Raw genomic sequence first — 21,616 nt, forward strand, 5'->3', positions numbered from 1 at the left:
CCAGCAACAGTCCTGCCTCCAGGCTCATGGAGAGAGAGTGAAGCAGCAAACCTAGCTGCCATAAATACATGTTCCTTGATTAGGAGTGCAGGTGAGGGGAATTAGTACTATTATAAACTCTGGCCTGGACTTTCCATCCAGCAGCCTCAGTAAATGTGAAGCTGTGGAATGGATCATTTTACACTTTTTCGGCATTTTCTGATCTAAATCGGACAGAAAGCTGCATAATATCCTGGTACTATGTCACAATCGTTCTCATATCCCCTCTTAGATGCCTCTTTTCTAATGTAAACCAATCTAATTTAGCTGGCCTCTTCTCATAAATCAGATTATCCATCCCCTTTATTAATTTGATGGTTCTTCTCGGCACTTTCTCTAGTTCCATAATGTCTTTTCTAAGGAATGGTGCCCAAAATTGTACTCCATATTCAAGGTTTGGTCTTACTAATGCATTATAAAGGGGCATAATTATGTTTACTTCCCTTCCATCCATTGCCCGTTTAATGCAAGATAAGATCTGGTTGCAGCTACTACATGACTTTGGGCACTATTGCTAAGCCTGCTGTCTACGAGCACTCCTAAATCCGTCTCCATCAAGGATTCCCCTAATTTATCCCCATTTAATTTGTAATACATTTGTTTATTCTTGCTTCCCAAATGCATAACCTTACATTTATCAGTATAAAACCTCATCTGCCTATTACCTGCAGATTTTCAGTCTATCCAAGTCCTTCTGGAGAGAAATTATATCCTGCTCGGATTCTACTGCCTTACACAATTTAGTGTCATTAGCAAAGATGGAGACTTTGCTCCATATGCCAACCTCAAGGTCATTAATAAACAAGGTAAAAAGCAGGGGTCCCAGAACCGATTCCCTCCAGTTTTCAATCCGGTTGCAAATATTTTTACCGAGTCCAATTTGCTTTATTTTGTACACCAACCTCTTGTGTGGAACCGTATCAAAAGCCTTTGCAAAATCTAAGTAGACCACATCAACTGCATTACCCTGGTCTAAATTCCAACTTACCTCCTCAAAGAAACTAATACGGTTTGTTTGGAGCGACCTATCCTTCATACGCCCAGGCTTTTGTTGTGCTTTTATTCTTTTTTTATAATACGCCGCTTTCGGCACTCTAATCTTATTATTGCCTAATAGTTCATGTATAGGTTAATTTAGTAGCTAGTAAATAATTATATGAATTCTGATTTTAGAGTAGATACGTCAGAACAGCCCAAGACTGTTCTTCATTTTTAACCTGCATGTGCCTTTGCCTTAAGCTTGTTGTTTCCTGCCTCTGGAAGAAAAAATCATTTGGAACTGCCAGAAACCTGTGTTAGAACCAATTTATTGGAAACTATATACAAAGAATCTGTATTTCCACAAATTTGGAACGTTTCTTTTCAAGATACGAGGCCCACCCAACAAACATTGTTATGCAAATGTTATCATTGTCAGCTAACACCGAACCTAGGAAGGTCTTTATGGAATGTCTCCTGCATTGCCTTTGAAGTAGTATTAAAAGGACTTCCATATTATGACTAGTGATGAATCACACACCTGTTTCCTAGAACCTGAGGTACATTGGAAGAAGCAAAAGTTCACTTTTGTTTTCCATCTCCTTATACAGAAACTACAAGCAACGCCTTGAGTTATGTCAGACATTTTTGAGGGGTGTGATAGTCTCATAATAATTGCTTATGGTGAAAAACATTAGTCATGAGCAAGACTCAACAAGTGAGTCAATGTCTTAATGAAAGACTGTTGCTGTGAAGGAGAATAAAAACTATTTGAATTTCAACTCTAATATTAAGGGCCATGTATAATAATAAGTGCTGCATAAGACACCTTCAGGGTGAGAAGACACAATTGAACGGGCTGTAAATGGCCATGTTTTATAAGCGGTGCGAGAAGGTACTTTTCTGAGTACTGCTTACTAAATATGGCTCAAAATGTAATAACAGTAATTCAATCATTGCTTGTTCAGATCAGAGAAAAAGGAAACGAAAAGGAGGTAGATACCCGACAACTTAAGAGTTCGTAAACAAAACGTCACATTTTTAGTTATAAACATATGTAATATAAAGATGAAATATAAAATATCCCAAGAACAGAAGCAGCAAGAAGGCAACTGCAGACTTTAACTGAACGGACACACTGAGCACACTGGTGCTGAGGGAGCACCTGCGACGACAAAATACACTTCAAATTCTGTTTCCTCCACCCAGAACTGACAATCTGGTGCCCCCCTGTGTTTTGTTTTTTTTTCTTGCAGTTCAGAAGGGGGAGGAGGGACCCTCCCCTTCAAATACTGCCTCTCCGACCCCCCCCCCCCCCCCAAACTCCCCTCTGCACCTTGTGGGTCCGTGTAAGAGATATGTGCAGAGGTACATTTAATGGAGACCGATTAGGGTGAAATTAAATCCTGGCTTTATTGAGCCTGTACCTTTAACAAGGCAAAACAAACAAAATAAAGGCCTACTCCACTTCGAAGAATAACTAAACATTTACTCCAGCCCTTTCTAACTGAGTGGCTAGCTAAGCTGGTTACCACCCCAAACACACACATATATATACACACAACAGTCCAACAAGAAAGTCTCATCTGTTTCTGTTGCTGTAGGGGAAGGCCTCTCTGCTCTCCTGGGTCAGCAACCTTGTGTGCTATGGAAATCTCTGTGTACAGGTATAGAGGTCTTGTCCCCTCGTGCCTTGCTGTCAGCACACAGTAATGTGTGCTTCAAGACTCTCTCCCCATGGCAACACCTTGTGTGCTGAGGAAAATCTCTCTTGGTCTCTTTCAGCAGGAGTTTTAAACCTGTCCTAATTAGGTGGGTGGAATATGGCCAATTGCCTGTCTCCACGTAACCAGCTCCCTGCTGGATTTAGAGGTAGTTTCTTTAACAGGGATAAGTCCCTGTTACATACCTCTCCAGTTTGTGGGAAGCTTGGTCTTACCACGGCCGAAGCCCATCCTTCCACTCTCACTTGAGATATCTCTGCGGCTCGAATGAGAGTGGATGGAGTACAGGAACTTTCACTCCCGCTGGAATTGGAGCCCTTTCTCCAAGTTAGTAGTGTCTCCTCAAGAAGGTGCTCAGCACTCTTCAGTCACTCAAGGAGGACTTTTTCCAAGCACTGTCTTTCTTTTGACCGCTTGGTCACGAGTTTTCCCTTGCGTTGTGCGATCTTTTCTGGAGAACGGAGATGGCATTACGGATGCGCTTATAGCAACGCGCAGCTTCCTCCATTATTTTGTAGCATCTTTGCTGCAGATACTACCTAACATTTGACTGGAGCAAAATTACACACTGCTTCAAATGTTCATAATTCTTTCTTTGACGTTGCATTCTCCATATGGATTTGAGAAGGCAGGCTGCTTTATTCTGGAGATTTAGCTGATGAGTTTTCATTCCTCTGTAGGCAGCCTGAGCAAAAAGAGAAAGAAAAAAACGGAGCACTATATCCAAACCTGGCTGTGCCAGGACAAAAAACAAGGATGCGTTCCCATAATAAAAATTAAAGCTTATTTTAATGGAGCAAGAACAAAAAAACCACACCAACGCGTTTCGGACTCACAAAAGTCCTTTCTCTAGGTAAAAGGGTTAAATCCATTCTTTCAATATTTTATCACGTTTCTTGCTGTTTTCTATTGAGCACCATACAACATATTTTTCCTCTGTAGGCAGCCTGAATGGTGAGCGCGGCAGATCATTTGCGCAGATACATTTCTCTCTCCAACATCACTTGGACAAGAGCTTTGTAGTATTTCTTAATGACTCTGCTGCTTTTCTCCATTTTTAACAAGTTTAGCTCCTCAGCATGAGAATCCTGTTTCTGGAGCTTGCTCTGTGTGCTTCAATGAATCGTTCACTATATTTTGGAGCTCAGCGGATTTCTTCACTAGGTACCCCGCTGCTTGCCTCAGTTTCTGGACCTTCTTGTGCACCCTCTTGTAGCGAGTCACCTGGCCTCTAAGTTTGGCCTCTAGCAATGCTCTGTGATGCTCCGGGTAGCATTCAGTTTCTCATGCTGCTCTGCGGAGACACACTGGGTAATCAGACGTTCCTGCAGCACTTGTACTTCGTTAGCAGCCTGAGATTGTCTTCCTGCAGAGATCGCTGCTTCTCGTTGGCAATCTGTAGGTGCGCACGCAGACCTTGCAGTTGGCTCTGCAGTAGGTGCTCTGCCTGTGTATTGCTCCAATGCTTCTAACTTTTCATCTTCCAATAGTGTCTTCATTTTTTCTAGCTCGTGCAGCTTTTCATTCATTTCATTGACGTGGTCTGTCAAATCAGAATTTTCTTCTTTCAGCCTTGTATTTTCTCTTTTTACAGTCTCTGTAATTGTAACGGAGGGCTCACCACAAACACGGCGTGAACGCGGGGGCCAAGGTGGGGATTTGATGTAACACCAACCTCCAGCCACGAGGGTGCGTATGGAGTGTAGATTGGTCGAAGTAGCCGGGTCGGGTTGGAGAGGTCAGAATAGTCAAAGGTACTTGCCGGGGTCTGGATTGGAGAGGTGCGGATCGTTGCAGGTACTTTGTCGTAATCGGGATTGAAGAGGTGCGGATGCACCAATGAGAGACAGGCTGATGGGACAAGTCAGTAAACCGAACTGTGGTTGGATGTCCGGATGCCAGCGGCATGTGTAGGCAGTAGCCCTGATGAGCAAAGGTGATGCGGTGCGGGCGCACTGAGCGTGTGCGCGTTGTGCGCCGGTGACATCACTGCATGGGCGACTACATCGTTGGGACCACATAGGGACCACATAGTAAGTACACACACTTTTAGTAATGCTATATAGCCTCATACATTTCCACACCTACCCATACCATTGATATACACTCCCACTCCACACACACCTTTTGTAAAGCGCTGTACACACTGTGGGCTCTCTACAAATTAATATTTACATACATACATACACACACACACACTCTTACATCACTAACATTCAGGGACTATTTAACACCTCAAGTCATAAATTGCATACTACACAGGGGGGTTGTTAGGTTTCAGTCACAGATAACATTCTTATATGCACTGTTTTTAAGTTAAACCTTGCATCATTCAATGTACCATCGCTGGAAGAAGAGATCAGAGATCTCGAAAGCTCGCCCAAAACAGAACGGTATCGGCTATTAATTTTTGATTATTAAAGGTCGGCTAACACGGTACCGATACATATATATATATATATATATATAATTCTTTTTTAACACTATACAATTTTATTAGATTGGTTTATATAATCCTTTTTATGGTGTTAACATTACCATTGTTTTGTTTATGGTTCACGGACCAATTAATTTTGATCTTTTTGTTATAAACTATGTTGATGCTTATGTACACTTTATTCTATCTTACTCATCACATATATATATATATATGTTTCAGTATACAGAAGTGGGATGAATCTGTCATCCCCTTATCTCAAATCAACCATTTCTGTATATATATATATATATATATATATATATATATATATATATATATATATATATACAGTGTTCGACAAACCTATACATTTGCTCGCCCCGGGCGAGTGGATTTAACCCCCGGGCGAGTAAATATTGGCCCAAGCAGCACACGTTTGGTACTAGGTGGCGAGTAGATTTTTTTGTGTGGCGAGTAGATTTTTTGGTGATTTGTCAACCACTGTATATATATATATATATATATATATATATATATATATATATACACACACACACAACTTATTTCAATGCTATGTAACCACTTGTTCATATTACTCAAACTAAAGTATTCATATACTGTACATATTATATAGTATAGATTTCATATGTCAAAAAAAAGGTTTTTATATTTTTATACAGAAATGATGTTATACCAGTGTGGTTTACATGGTGACGGGCTGACAGTTTGTTCCAAGGTTATACATTAACACAAAATATATTCTTTCATCAATTGTGAAACTAAGTATGTTGTTTACTTGTTGACCTGTGGCTGTGGAAAGCAGTACTGTATGTGTGGCAGGACCATTAGACCATAAAAGTAGAGAATTATGGAGCACCTACGCTTGATTAAAAAAGAGGACCTAAATAACTTAGTCTCAAAACATGCATCTTCCTGTAGACAAGGGAGTGTGGACCTCTTTTGTTTGAAGGGCATAGAGCATATCCCTGGTCCATCCAGAGGAGGCAATAGGATTAATTTGCTAGATTGCAAAGAAATGTATTGGACATACAGGATGAGGACTTGAACACCACTGGGTCTTAACACTAATTGGAACTTGAGCAACTTTCTCTAGAAGAGGTTGCTTCAGGTATCCCGGTTGAGGGGATTTACCGTATTGTTTCTTGTTATACATTTATATACATTTAGCCATGCCCAGTAGCACTCCTCTTGACACGTATATACATATATATAGTGGTAAATTTGGGGTGGTTCTGAGAGCTTGCTGGGTATCTGTGTGTTTGTTAACTTTGTCCATCTGGTCTCAGCTGTTTTGGAGGTCAGTGGCTCCTCCCACCCAGGGTTTAAGCTCGCCCCTCCCCACTTTCCAAGTAAGCAGGTTTTCTTTTCATGCAGCTGGTTGTGACAGGTTCGATGCCAGGACCATTCTTCCTTTAATTATAGAGGTAAATAAGAATTGTAATCAGTTAGTGGTAGGACCTGCGAATTGGTCATGCCTTGATGTGGCTCGCAGGCTTACACGCTTTGGGCAAAGGGTTAACTAAATGACCCTTTTTCAAGAGATATATAGGTATTTCACTGTGTATTTTTGTCACATTAGATGTTGCTCTGGACTTCTTTATTTCTTGTTATATACATTTAGCTACGCCCAGTAGTCCTTTTGACACTTATATACATATATATATATATATATATATATATATATATATATATATAGTGGTAAATTTGGAGGGTTTCTGAGAGCTTGCTGGGTATCTGTGTGATTTACCGTATTTGCCAGAATATAGAGCTATGTTTTTTTCCTAAAAATGTCCTTCCAAAAACTGTGCTTGTATTATATGCGCAGCCTAATACCTTTTATTTTTCATGTAGAACACCTTCAAAACCTTATGGTCGTATTATGTGCGAGGCCGTACTATATTCGGGCCAATACTGTAGTTTACTTCGGTCTCACTTGAATATACCTCTATGTTTCTTGAACAATTTATTAGTTACTTATTGGAATCCTTAGTTCATGGATATCACCCCATTACCCACACTCTAGTTTCTACACACATTCCTCAAATTATTAATGTATAACCTTGGATCAAACTGTCAGCGTGTCACCCTGTATACTGTACCACGCTGGTATAACATCATTTCTGTATAAAAATATAAAAAACATTTTTTTTGACATATGAAGTCTATACTATATAATATGTATATGAATAGTTTAGTTTGAGTAATATGAACAAGTGGTTACATAACATTGACATAAGTTGTGTATATATGTTTTGTTCACATTATATAATTTTATTAGATTGGTTTATATAATCCTTTTTATGGTGTAAACATTATCATTGGTTTGTTTATGGTTCACGGACCAATTGATTTTGATCTTTTTGTTATAAACTACAGTATTTTGATTCTTATGTACACTTTATTCTATCTTACTCATCACATATATATATATATATACCATATACTTTTGAAGTTATGGTGGGTGAAAAGGGCAACAAAAAACCTCCACCGTTAGCATATAGCCACACATTGTGTGCACATTTGTATGTCATTTCCCAGAATCCCTTGCTGCGGTGGAAGCACTGTAGGTGATAGTGGTGAAAGGCAGGGTTGCAGACCTGTCTAAGACATGTGAATGTGCTCACAAGTGATATTCTTTATTGTACTGTATGTATGTATGAATGAATGTATGTATGTATGTATGTATGTATGTATGTGTATATATATATATTTTTTTTTTATATATATATATATATATATATATATATATATATATAAAAATATAAATATATATGTATATATATATATATATACTGGAACATGCTCCCTTTCTACATCTTTTATTATTTTAAATTATTTGTTATGATGTACGTAATATCATTGAGCAACAAAATAATAGTGTTTTTTAATAATCTTTCATATAGTTACTGTTGTTAGAGATATAGATATTCAGGTGTGTTTCTCATTAACTTTCATTAACTAGCAAATGGTATTTTTCTCATTTATTAAGTTTATTTAGCTACCTTTATATGAGGTTTTTCCTCGTATTATTGGTGATGAGGGTTCATCCTCATACAACATGTCATTATTTTTTATAATCACTCATGTATATACACTATTTTTAAGAAATATTTTTTTGTGTGTTAATAAAGTTGTAATTGTTTGTTGAAGTGTGGCGACGCAGAGGCGGCGGAGCGTGGCGTGCATGTCGTGCATCATGGATGTTAATGATTAGAGCGGCTATTTAAAAAGCCCACAAGCAGAGTTTAGGACTGCACCTTGATAAAGCGCCTAAGCAGCGCGAAACGCGCAGGTGGTCCGATTTGTATATCTTCCTGCCATGACCAATAAATAATTATTTTGGTATATCACCCTTCTCCACTTTATTTGACTTGTGGTGCACCGCAATTTTTCAATTTTTGTTATTTTCTTACAAAAAAATAGCATTAAGCCCATAATTTACTAAACAGTGCTAAACCTTACCAAACATTAAGGCCAATTCACTTGACTTAATTTTAAGACTTACTCTAGCATCATCTAGAGATCCTGACCCAAGAAAGATATTCGCTGACCAGTGTTTAGGCAGTTACATGCAAGTCAACTGTGCCTGAATACATTCATGTACTAGATCCCCAAGGAGATGGGAACTCCAAATGTGGTAGTCTGCCTTGCAATGAAGGACACACAACATTTAGAGGCATTTATATAATGTAAGCACAGAAAGTAGCAATTATTGTAGAATATTAAGATAAAGTAGAGCAGTCAGGCAATCTATTGAAAAAAACAAGCGACAAAGAAGCCCAATGCTACATCCAATATGACAAAAATACACAGTAAAATACTTGTGTATTCTCTTGAAAAAGGGTCATTTAGTTTGGCCAAAGCATTGTAAGCCTGCGAGCCATGACAAGGCAGACACCTGTTCACAGATCCTAACACTACCAGATAAAATACTAATATACCTCTATTAGGATAAAAATTCTCATTTACTTCTATTAGGAGGGAGAAAGACCAACATTGGATCTATATCCAGTAGAATGAAAAAGACCTGCTGACTTGGGAAGTGGGGTGGGGAGGGCTTACAATGCTTTGGCCAAAGGGTTAAACTAAATGACCCTTTTTCAAGAGAATATATAAGTATTTTACTGTGTATTTTTGTCATATTGGATGTGGCATTGGGCTTCTCTGTCGCTTGTTGTTACATGATTATGAAGTTCCTCCTCAGGCTACAACTTCTAGACATGAGGAGGGCGGTGAACGAGATTCTAACCATGATAGCAGAGGTGTATCTAGAAGTACTGGACAATCTTATTCAGACTCCAACAGGGATCGTGTATTTGAAAATAGAACATTTTTGGGGGCGTCAAAAAAACGGAGAGGTTCCAACGGACAAGACGTAGCCGAAAGAAAAGAACTAAAGAATCCACAAAAGAGGAAAAAGAACTCTTAATAGATGATACAGGGGTGATTAACCTGTCGGGTATACCCCTTTCACAAGTAGAAATATCAGTTCTGAATAAAGGACTAAAATTCGCTCCGGATTCAAAGTTCAAACTTTTTGATACCACAATAGATTTGCACAAATATGTGCGCAAATTAACTCTTAAAAGGTTTTTTGAGATTAAAGCTTCAGAAGAATATGTTCATAATATTGATGATGATACAAATGTTTATTCTGTTTCAGACAACCCAGCAGATAACATAGAGGAAAATAACAATGTTAAACTCACTTTCAGTGAATATTGTCATGCACACGATTTCAATTCCCTGTTGGAAGAAAATGAAGATGGGGATGAATTGGATCCCAACAATATTTTGGGTAGTATTGGTTCTGGCTTTAGAAAGAAGTCTACATTTTTTCCATTACACATGAAAGGGCACTTTTTGAACACATTTGAGAAACTAGTGGAGAGGGATCTGCCCCTGCTCTCCAGGGGATACACCTTTGAAGTGTCACCCCTGCGGAGCAGGTTCCACAATCTCTCTCACCTAGAAAAGGAGGCCTTATTGTCTCTTTAAGTCTAATGATTCCCTGGTTATTAAAGGGGCTGATAAAGGGGGGGCTGTGGTAGTCCTGAGTAGGACTCAATAAAAGGATGAGGCTTTATGCCAGTTAAATGATACTTCATCATATTCTGTACTCAAAAGTAACCCCACAACACAATTTCTCAAACAACTTAGATCCCTCTTAGATGATGGATCACATTTAGGGGTATTGGATTACAAGGAGTTAGAATTTCTGTTGCAACCTTACCCCACAGTCCCTATTTTTCACCATCTCCCAAAGATCCACAAGACATTGGTCTCCCCACCTGGGAGGCCAATTGTCTCCAGTATTGGGTCTTTGGGAGATGGTGTATCAAGATATGGGGATCATTATTTGCAGAGTTTTGTAAGAGAACTTCCATCTTACATTAGAGATAGCAGCGACCTCTTGGAACAATTGGATTCCATAATTTGGCAAAATAACTTTATATGGGTAACGTTGGATATTACATCCCTGTATACAGTTATAGACCATCATCAAGGAATGGCAGCTGTCAGACACTTCTTAGAGCACTCCACACTTTCACTTGTACAAATTTCTTTTATTTTAGATTGTATTCACTTTTTACTCACTCACAATTATTTTATGTTTGATGGGGTTTTCTATCTCCAAACACGTGGTACTGCTGTGGGCACCAGTTTTGCCCCTTCATACGCAAACCTATTTTTAGGTTTGTGGGAGGCAGACCACGTGTTTGGTGATAGAAACCCCTATCGACAGTTTATCACTTTCTATAAACGTTATATAGATGACCTTATTTTCATTTGGCACGGGGGGGGGGTGGACTCACTATTATTATTTATAGAATATCTTAATAATAATAATTTAAATTTGCACTTGACTCACACTTATAATTCTCATCATATACACTATCTGGATGTATTATTATTTATTGACATTAATATGCTTATTAGTTCAGATGTCTTTAGAAAACCTAATGCACGCAACACTTTTCTTAGAGCTGACAGCTGCCATCCCAAATCCCTTCTTAGGAACATCCCGAAGGGGCAACTGATTAGATTAAAAATAATTTGTTCCAACAATGAAAACTTTATTAAGCAATCACATGAACTATTGACCAGGTTCCAGGAAAGGGGATATCCACCCACAGATCTAAAAAAAAACATTAGATGAGGTTAATAATATTACCAGGGAAGATTTGTTGCTTAAACAGAGAAAAAAGACCTTAAAGAATGATACTAAGGCCATTAACCAACCGTTATTCATCACTCAGTATAACACCCAAGTGAATCAGATAAAACACATTATCAAAAAACATTGGGAGATCCTTTCAGGAGATCCTCTTCTCAAACAAGTTTATTCAAAGGGTCCCCAATTTGTTTTTAGGAAAGCCAGAACCATTGCCCATACAGTGTCCCCAAGTCTTTTTTCTAGCAAACGAAATTGTAATACCAGACGGTTACCTAAAGGAAGCTTTAAATGCCTCAAATGTATTTCATGTAAACATATGCTCCCAGGTTCTACTTTTACATCGTTTGTTACTGGGCGTGAGTTCCCTGTTACGTCATTCATCAACTGTGATACCACATTCGCAGATTATGTTTTGAACTGCGGATGTGGTAAACAGTATGTTGGCCGTACGACTCGTGCCTTAAAAGCTCGTATCAGGGAACATATGAGACTCATAAGAAATGGGGATCTCAGTCACCCAGTGGTACAACATTTCACCAACTGCAGATTGGGAAGTATTGATACGTTTTCATATATGGGCATAGAGCAGGTGCCAGATCCAGTCAGAGGGGGCAATAGGATGGAACTTCTAGATAAACGAGAACTTTATTGGATTTTCACACTTAAAACAAGAATTCCAGACGGCCTTAACTCTGACTGGGATCTGGCGCCTTATTTACGCTAATCAATGTTTCGTAACTCATATCACTGCTGTAATTCCTTATGTTTTTAGGAAGTGTCCTGCAATATGTAGGTGATGTCCTTAGAGGGATGGTTCATGATTATGAACAATATTTATATTATTATTTTCATGCCCTCTACTTGTACTCCCTATCTTGCACAAATGTTCCTATATTCATATACTAGTGTGTTACCAAAATTTATTAAAATTTAAAATCTATTATTATTATTTATTATTATCTTTTCTAATTCTAATTAAATGTATTATTTATGGGTTTTCTTCAAATTTATTGATCAATTATTTATTTAAAAATTTATTAAGAATTGTCATTATTTATATTGATCAATAAAACCAATTTTTCATTTCATTTCCTTACTATATAGCTCATTATACAGTTTCTTTCTTTCAAGTGGATATTCTTGCTCTATATGTATTTATGCTTATTATTATCATTCAGATTCATGTACATGCTTACATATATTGCCATTACTTTATCCACTTGATGGATATTAATTTTATTAGAGATTTTCATACAGTTAAGATATTTCTTTTTAAACCTAAACCTGTTTTCAATGTGGCTCTAGTTCTGGAAGTGATATCCAGTGCTTGTACGTCTGTTTATATATGGATAGTGTTTTTTAACATTTAAATGTTTTTTGTTAATAAAGTTGTGATAGTTTGTGGTAGAGATTTAGCATAACGGTGAAGGCAAATACATTTAGGGTTTATTCACTGACTGACTGTGGCACTTGCAGTAAGTCAACGACAGTAAAAAAGTATATTGTAAATTCTTCTTTGATAATCTGGTGCTGTTTTTGCCTTAGTTGGAAGGCTTACATAAACATATCGTCTTCCGTGCTGTGTTCGCCTATTGTGCTATATAAAAGTATAGTATTATTAACGGACTAATAATCATTGTGTGTCTAATATACTGTAGCACTGATTTACTGTAGCATTTTCCAGAAAATGGAGTTCTACTCCAAAGAGTTTACCATCTCAATTTGGTGCCTGGGGCACAGGGAAATAAAGTGACAAGGTAACTGACACTGGGATTTGAACTGGGTTTAAATGCATTCCTCAATGAGATTATAATGAATAGATATACTGTATATCAAAAATGACAGTCTGACAAACTGACAGATGGTGTAAGAGCTTCACAAGTAGATAATTCCACGTTGTCATGGCAACGTGGCGCCATTTGATATCACGGCGCCATGAGGAGGGATATTGACAGCAAGAGAGCGTGCAGGAGAAGGTAAGAGGTCCCGCACCGGGCCCCGCAGTTTTACTAGCCGGCCCTGCAGGGAGACACCATGTCACCAAAGATTTGCTGGCAACGTTACTTTTGCCCAAGTCCAGAAGAGCTCCAGCTCACTGAAGCAATGAACGTAGGCCTCCATATGAAACTCAGCAAGACCAAAATGGTACTGGACTGGATTCCAAGGGATAGGAAAAAACCAAGGTAACAACCAAAAGTAAGATGGATGGATGAAATCAGAAAATTCGATGGAGCAATGTGGAGAAGAGATTGCAACTGTAATACCTGGACGATCGTTGGGGAGGCCTTCATTCAGCATTGGACCACCAAGGAATGAAGATGATCATATATATTATACCTTCAGTTGTAGCAAGACTTACTGTCCCCAGCACGATTGCTGAAAAAGCAAATGGATGCGACATTACAGACAGTGTCTGCCACGATCATGCTGCGGGGGGGTTCATGCTTCCTGATTGGACCTCCTGCAATGTTAATCCATCTGGCTCACAATCATCGTGATCGCGGGACCATGAGTGATCTTGGCAAGACAGTCAGTAAATCTTGCTACTGTATGTATTAGATTTTAATATATATATGCAAATATAACTGTACAGTGTACAGTTATATTTGCATATTTGCTTTCCTGTGGAGGGTTTTTGTCACTTTTTTTACTCACCATAACTTAACTCAGTATTATGTTTTATATATATATATATATTCATTATAATGTGTGGCACATAACTTCTCATGACACTCCCCAGATTCCCTGATGTACATGGAATGAAATAGACACATAGGCCCTTATTCTGTACGGTGTGGTGAGCGCAGTTGATGTGCTATCCCTTGAAAAGCCCTATTGACCTTAATGGGGGTTTTCCTGTGGTAGCACGTCATCTGCTTTCATCACACCTTACAGAATAAGGGCCATAGTTTTTTGAGGCACTGAATAAATAATAGCAATTTAACGTCAAAATTCTCTTGATAAAGAAAAAAATAATATATATTAAAAAAAAACATATTTAACAATTCAGAGTGCATTTTAATTAAGATCCATCTTCACCCGCCCAGCATTTTAGTTACCTGATAAATTCCGATGACCCATTTTCTGGCATGTTGAAATAAGTCTTCATCTGACCACTGGGGATGCTTTTTAGAAAACTCCCCGGCTAGGTGATTGTGGTATCGGTACCAGATAATGCTCTCCGCTTGTAGGAATGGGTTCTCGTTGGCTCTATCGTTACCAAAGCCTAAAATGTAAATCGGCAAATCACTTATAAAGCTTTTCAAGTTTAATGTGTTAACAGAGAGTAATTAACAGAGCCGGAGCACAGCCAGAAATGGAGGAAAAAATTAAATATCCAGGGCAACTCAAAAATAATTCTTAGTTTATTGTAAGCTCACAAAGAATGCCAGATGAAACGCACCTACGCGTTTCACGTGTAAGCACTTTATCAAGGTGACACTGGCTCTACCCACTACTCTCTGGATCCTTTACATCACGGATTGCATGCTCCGGAATTGCTAGACTGTCATGTGACCAAGCTGAGAGGTAATATGCTATAGCCCTGCATTCAATTACTCTGTTATAGCATGTATCACTTATCCTTATACCTAATTGGGAGTAGCATTGTGTGCCACATATTGTGGTTGTCAGGTGGACACCGCTAGGCGCCTATTTCTCTCTGGTAAAACTATATATGGATTTTGTCACTCTGGACATTCATTACAATATCCGGATTCTTATGGACTTATATTTTCATATTGTTGATAGAGTTTACATGTGATTCTGAGCACCATCTCTCAACCAAATATAATTAATGTATTAACAGTCTAAATAGTATTAATTTTTTTAAAGCAACATTTTGGAAATGTCCAAGTAATTTGGAAGGTTTACCTAGCCACCTTTTTGGCTATGAGACATTGCGTCTATTTAAAAGCACATACTGTAAAGGACTATATTTAGTTACCGGTGATATTCCATAAAACACCTTTCAGAACCAGAAGACACCTGATTTCCCATTGAAATAAATGGACCATAAGATTTCTTCTAGTGTTGGTCTTATGGAATAATACTGTCTATATAAATATGGGCCAAAATCTATTATGACATTCTTTAGATAAAAATATATAAACAATTTCACTTCAGCCACCGAAAACAAATCTTAATCATATTTAAAGAAAAAAATGTCTAGCTTTTTCTCCTACTGTCGCACTCTTTTCCAGAGCGACGAGATGTACTTACAAATCCAGCACAGCTGAAATGTACAGTATTGATTAGCTTATGAGAACTTATTTGCAAATGTGTTCAATTTCAAAGTTTGCACAAAGCTTTATCTCTCTGAATATTGAACATCAATTGATTTGCTTTATTTCAAGTTAATTAAGTCCACATAACAGATGCAGATGAAATAACATGCTCTAAGAAACCTGAGAGAAAAATCATCAAATCCTATTTTAGACAACAAGGACAATTCCTGATAGTAGGATTCCTGCTAAAATTGTCAACGTATTGATGACAATGGGATGCTGTTTGAGTCTAGTAATGTACTGTTGTTTCTCTTTAAATGTGGATTTTTGAGCTCACTATAAATCCCTTTGGCTCCTCTGTGTCCTGTGGAAGGGTCTGGTGCTTTCCACATAGGAAGCCGGTCATCTGCTTCTTTTGGAAAGAGTGGCTCGGACCCAGAAGCCAGCCTGCCGTTGGAGAAACTCCTCAAGGCATCACTCCAGGAGTGAGAGGGTCCGTATATGGAGCTCCCATCAATCCATGCAGTCACAGAGTTTACCTGGAAAAAGACATTGGCACAGAATTATGAATTATATATGCTATTAATTTATGTTATGTATGAATTATGAATATAGCATATGTAACCCAAAATGCATAAAGCACATATTGTTAGATTAACTCTATTGCAGACTTTATTACGCATCCTTCCTCATCCTGTACTGACTTGTATCTGAGTCGCCTTTTCAGCTGTTTAAGTCCCCAAAATTCTCCTCTCCAACTCCATAAATTACCTGCTTACCACCACTATGTTAATGTTGTAAGATACAGAACTTTATGAAAGGCAAAAAAAACAGACACAAAAAAACAAGATATACGTTCCTGAGTTTATTTTAAATTTTTTGGGTTGTTGTGATACAGGCAATAGGAAAAACATCCACTTAGATAGTAAGGTTTTCATGGCAGAGACTCATTTTTATATTGTTTTATAATAAAGAAAAAAAGGGCACATACAAATGAACACTTGTAAATAACTGAATATGTTATAATATTATATCACGCTTATTACTGCAGTAAAACGATATGTACCTGGATTGCGCTATATAAATAAAGACATACATACATACATACATACAAACATACAAACATACATACATACACGGTGGCCTATGGATAGATATCAGAATCAGCAATGGACAAACACAATAATTAACATGAACGTACATGGGTAATTTTTTAATGAAGTATCTTTTTATCTGCTCTAAATTAGTGTATTCAAACATACAGGAAAAGAAAGGTAGACACAGGTGTATCTGGCTTCAGTGCTTTCTTTTGGTGGAATGGGTTGTAATAGTCTGCACCAACACTGCTGTTGAATTCTAGGGAAACTGTTTGATATTCTGCATTATCAAGGAATATGCTTGTTTGAGGCAACAAGGAAGCCTTCTGAATAGGAGAATATATATAGAAGTAGTTCATCCTAGTGTCAGCAAAGTAGCACATTAATAGAAAAACGGAGCAGGCACGCTAAGATCCAAAGAATGAAGATTTAATATCAACATTTTGGCTCCCAACGGAGCCTTTAAAAAAAAGCACTTATTGGAAGCAGAAAGGTTGATATTAAATATTCACTCCTTGGATCTTGGAGTGCCTGTCCGGAGATAGATATAGATATAGATATATACTTTTTTTTCACACGTGCACAGAGATTCACACATTTTTTACTGTATCGGTGGAACAAACTTGTTAATCAAGACTCCTATATTTGACTCAGATGTTAGTCAGAGGAGGCTACGCCAAGTCAAATTGAGAGTGATGTTTCACACCAAGAAAAGGGCATTATGGGATGCATATGCAGATGGAGAATTAAATCAATCCATTATAATGTGGCGTAGGTCACCTCTCACTAAATGCTTCACAGCCTCCAAATCACAAGCCGATGCAAAGAAAAGTAGTGGACAATACCATCGTACATAGATAAAGAGACAATCGTTAAGCATTAATGTTATAGCAAATAGGGCACGGGTATCCTTTAACAGCGGTGTGCAAACTGGGGGGCGGGAGAATTTCTAGGGGGGGCGCGGTGGTTACAGAAGCCCCGCGCTCTTCCCCACAGCATTTAAATTAAATGCCGGGGGAGGCGTGAGGCCTCTGTAACTCACTTACCTGCTGCCAGGCGGGTCTTCGTGACTTGACGTCACATGACCCGCGACGTCATTTGACGCCAAGCCATTGGGAGGGGGGGGGGGGGGCGCGAATGCTGCGGCTCCCGGCAAGCGGGCCGCAGCTCAAGAAGTTTGCGCACCCCTGCTTTAATACATAGCCTCCTACTCTAATGAAGCAGAATTATCTGTGCCACCAGTCACTCACTTTTAAGGTAAACATTTTGGGGGTATTTTTATCTTACCTGGTGCCTCGGATTATTTGGACTTTGTCCGCTATGTTTGCACCATTGACTGCGCTGGAATGGAAGGATTACTTTCCCGGTTCGATCTGGGTCAAATATCTGATCGCCAGCAGGTATTTCAATATTCAAAAACTCAGGAGGGCATCCAGATTTCTCTGTGCCAATAATTTCAGAGAACACATGATACCCTGAAAAATCAATAGACATGTGGATAAATAACATATCTCTCCATGGTTTCCTTATTTATTTTTTAACCCTGTGTACAGTATCATACAAATAGGGTTGTTTTGTTGCCATTTTGCATGTAAATGAGATAGACTTGCAAATTACATACTCGTCAGCTATTTATTAGCCTGCGAGATTGCACAACCCCATGCAAGTCACAACCAGAAATCTCCCCCTATGCGAAATAAGGCTTTTTCTGTAGAAAAGAGATGCCAGTTTAGAAGTGTGTCAATGTACCTACTGTATGTCCCCAGTAGGTACAGATGCAGCGGCCGTTATTCGAACATTTCACGGAGCCGTTTTCGTGTGCGCTGCTGTATTCCACGCGGCATTCACGCGGCCAATCACCCTAGGCACACCTGTGTTTATCGCGGTTGCTTTGTTTGAATGTCATGGATTCTGTTTCGTATCCGTGGCAGAAATGAATGAATTGTAATGTGTACAGTACTGTGCTACTGTGTCACTGGGTTACTGTGTTACTGTGCTACTGTGTCACTGTGTTACTGTGTTACTGTGCTACTGTGTTAATGTGCTACTGTGTCACTGTGTTACTGTGCTACTGTGTCAATTTCATGTGTTTCAAAGCCAGAACACTAAAATGTCATTTTCTGCACTCGCGTCTTAAGACGGTACGGTTGGAAGAAATCACGCGCCATGACATGGGTATTCCGAGGTACACACCGCGTCAAGTGTTCGAATAACGGCCGCTGCATCCGTACATAAAAGCCCTATTTTGCATACCTAAAGGCGGTTAGATTGTCAGTTTCCATCTGGTATTGCACCAAATTTGGTGAAAAGTGCATGCAAATGAAAGGTCAAACTGCAATATTTATGTATAGATAATAGATACACTTTATTAAGGTGACTAGTATTCTGTCTGTCATATTTATCAAGTTTCTTCATTTGGGGTAAATTTCCTCGGCAGGTTATTCTAGATTTATTAGACAAATAATGGCAATGAATGCTAATACATTTTATACTTTGGGCCTCATGCAGAAAACAGCGATAAGCCACTTATTGCCAGCTTATCGCCAAAAAAGCCTACTGCTTTTCAGTAAGCCCCGATAAGTCGGTGATAAGAGAGCTTTTTTGGCAATTTTTTTTGCCGGAAAAAAAAAAATAGCCAAATGAGCGGCGAAAAAACACTTGTCGCCGCTTATCGGCAGCTTGTCAAACTCGTGCTATAAAAGAAGCCCCGTTTAGCTTATTGAGACTAATCGCTGCTCTAGAATTGCTATTTCCTCTCCAAATCGTCTCGCCAGGAAAAGTTGGCAAGAAGGCGGTAAGAAGCTGCCGAGAAGCGGCGAGACAGCACTTAGGGAAAAAAATGCATTTTTCCTGCATCGGGTTGATGCCGGTGATCTCCAGAGCTGATATCCATTAATATCTGCACCGGAGAACCTCAGCATCAATCCTCAAATACTTTCTGGGCAAGCTACCCAGCATACCTGAACAAGCTCCTCACCCCTACCACATACAGCACCTATCACCTGAGATCAGACTCCAAAAGACTATTCATGGTCCCAAGGCTCAACAAAGTATCCGGACGTTCCTCCTTCTCCTTCCGTGCACCCCAAAACTGGAACAACCTACCAGAGACTCTCATATCAACCACCAGCTTAAGTTCTTTCAAATCTAAGGCTGTCTCACACTTTAATCTGGTCTGTAACTGTTTCATACGCTCATAATATAAATTATCTCTAACTGTGCATGCAATGTCTTGTATATAATGTATACCCTGCTCATTTATGTAACTGTACTTGTAACCATGTATTATTTGTTTTACTCTGTGCCCAGGACATACTTGAAAACGAGAGGTAACTCTCAATGTATTACTTCCTGGTAAAATATTTTATAAATAAATAAATAATAACCCATAGATGCCCACAGTAATACTGATGAGAGTGGTCAGCAAGTCAGGGCGTCACCTATTTTTGGGAGCCCTGTTGCCCATTTCATCACACCTTCCCTCTTGAAGAAATGGGACTCTGGGGGCTGGCCTCAATGGGCTAGCAACTGAGCTCCACAATCCCTGGGTCAGTCCGTACTCAGATCAAGGTGCCAGCAAGGCCCGCCAGTAGTCACATATACTGGGGAAGTTATCCCCAGATCATCTAGGTCCATCCCTGTGTCAAAGTGGACTGTCACCTCCCTTCCAGAGGCATTGAAGCAGTGATGGGGATCCTGGCAGTGTAGGCGGAAATAAAATGGGGGATCGGGTCAGGTAACAGCTCCATGTTCAGAGCCAACCCGCTCCCAAGGGGTGTACAAAAATCTTTGGGCCCTTTAAGACACTGGGCCATTGTAAGGGTGCTGGGGGACTCTTAATTACCCCTCCAAAAAGGGATTGGGTAGTCCCAGGCAAGGGCCTGAAACTTTTGCGGCTGCCTCCTGCAGCCAATCCGCCCATGGATCGGACGGCCCAAGTGAAATGGGGAAAAACACATTGTCCTTGCGTTCCCTGAGTGCTTGGTGCTGGATTGCTCCTGCGCACAGCCATGGAAGGAATGGGTGCTCCGATTCCCATCACCATCCTCTCTGTGGCCGGATTGGTTGGGATCACTGCCTCAACCGGGCTAGAGCCTACTCAGCCAGATAACATAACACTAGGAGGTGATCTCCCTCTGGACCATCAGTTACTTCTTCCATGGTTGCTGCATCCACCATGACGCATCTGCTAGCTTTCCTGCCTGTAGCTGTGGTTATCCCGCTAAGCTCTGGTTCCAGAAGCTCCCCCTCCTCCATGCAACTTGCCTCTTGCCTCACACTGGGATCTGCATTTCTGCTCTGGTGCCGACTGTATTCAGACTCGCTACTTCAACATATTTTGCTGCTGGGGTTCCGTTTGCACCTTGCCCTGCTTATGTTACTTGGATTTGCAACCTCTTCTGTATTGCCCCAAAGGTTGATGTCTGAAAGAGTTCCCCAAGAGCGACACCCCTTTGTACAGAAACAGCATGCTAAAGGTTAGCATCTGGGATTGCTTGCAATCTGGTTCATCAGCCTTTCCCTCTGCAATGTCTATTTCCCTGGACAAAAGACTTTCATAACACAACTGAATTAATTCAGAACCTCTTCAGCCTACATTTTAGTCGCCCCAAAGGTGGCAGCCGAAGGGCAGCCAAAGGGTGCCAGCTGTTACAATCTTAAACAGCAACTTTCACATCCCCCTGTTCCCTATGTTTTCCCTTACCCTCTCTCTGCTTGTCCATCTGGCCTGGTTATATTAATTGGAGTACCCAATCCCAAAATTGGAACACCAGGTGTAGCTAATCACAGACAGGGGTGGAGTGCAGCTTTGCTCTGAGCTGTTGGGGTAGAACAATGCTCCAGCTTCGAAATGCAAGTCCCCTCAGCAGGTAGTCAACCCCTCCTCAATTGCCCAACAAAGAGCACAGAATAAACACATTGCTAACACATCC

General features: G+C 39.6%; 1 protein-coding gene across 2 annotated transcripts in view; it reads right to left on the reverse strand.

The window, feature by feature from the left end:
- LOC142469048 (dual oxidase 1-like) overlaps positions 1 to 21,616 on the reverse strand; it is a 125,569-nt gene that overhangs the window by 82,359 nt on the left and 21,594 nt on the right. The window contains exons 5-7 of one of the 2 annotated variants that reach the window (XM_075575900.1): positions 17,970 to 18,157; positions 15,923 to 16,124; positions 14,419 to 14,585 (exon numbers count right to left, since the gene is read on the reverse strand). In XM_075575900.1, the coding sequence (XP_075432015.1) occupies positions 14,419 to 14,585; positions 15,923 to 16,124; positions 17,970 to 18,157 (557 nt within the window). Of the gene's footprint in view, positions 1 to 9,890; positions 9,928 to 14,418; positions 14,586 to 15,922; positions 16,125 to 17,969; positions 18,158 to 21,616 lie in introns of those variants that run through there. The other variant, XM_075575901.1, reaches the window with a different exon arrangement.

Source organism: Ascaphus truei, chromosome 18 (genome assembly GCF_040206685.1).
Source record: "Ascaphus truei isolate aAscTru1 chromosome 18, aAscTru1.hap1, whole genome shotgun sequence".
NCBI lineage: Eukaryota > Metazoa > Chordata > Amphibia > Anura > Ascaphidae > Ascaphus > Ascaphus truei.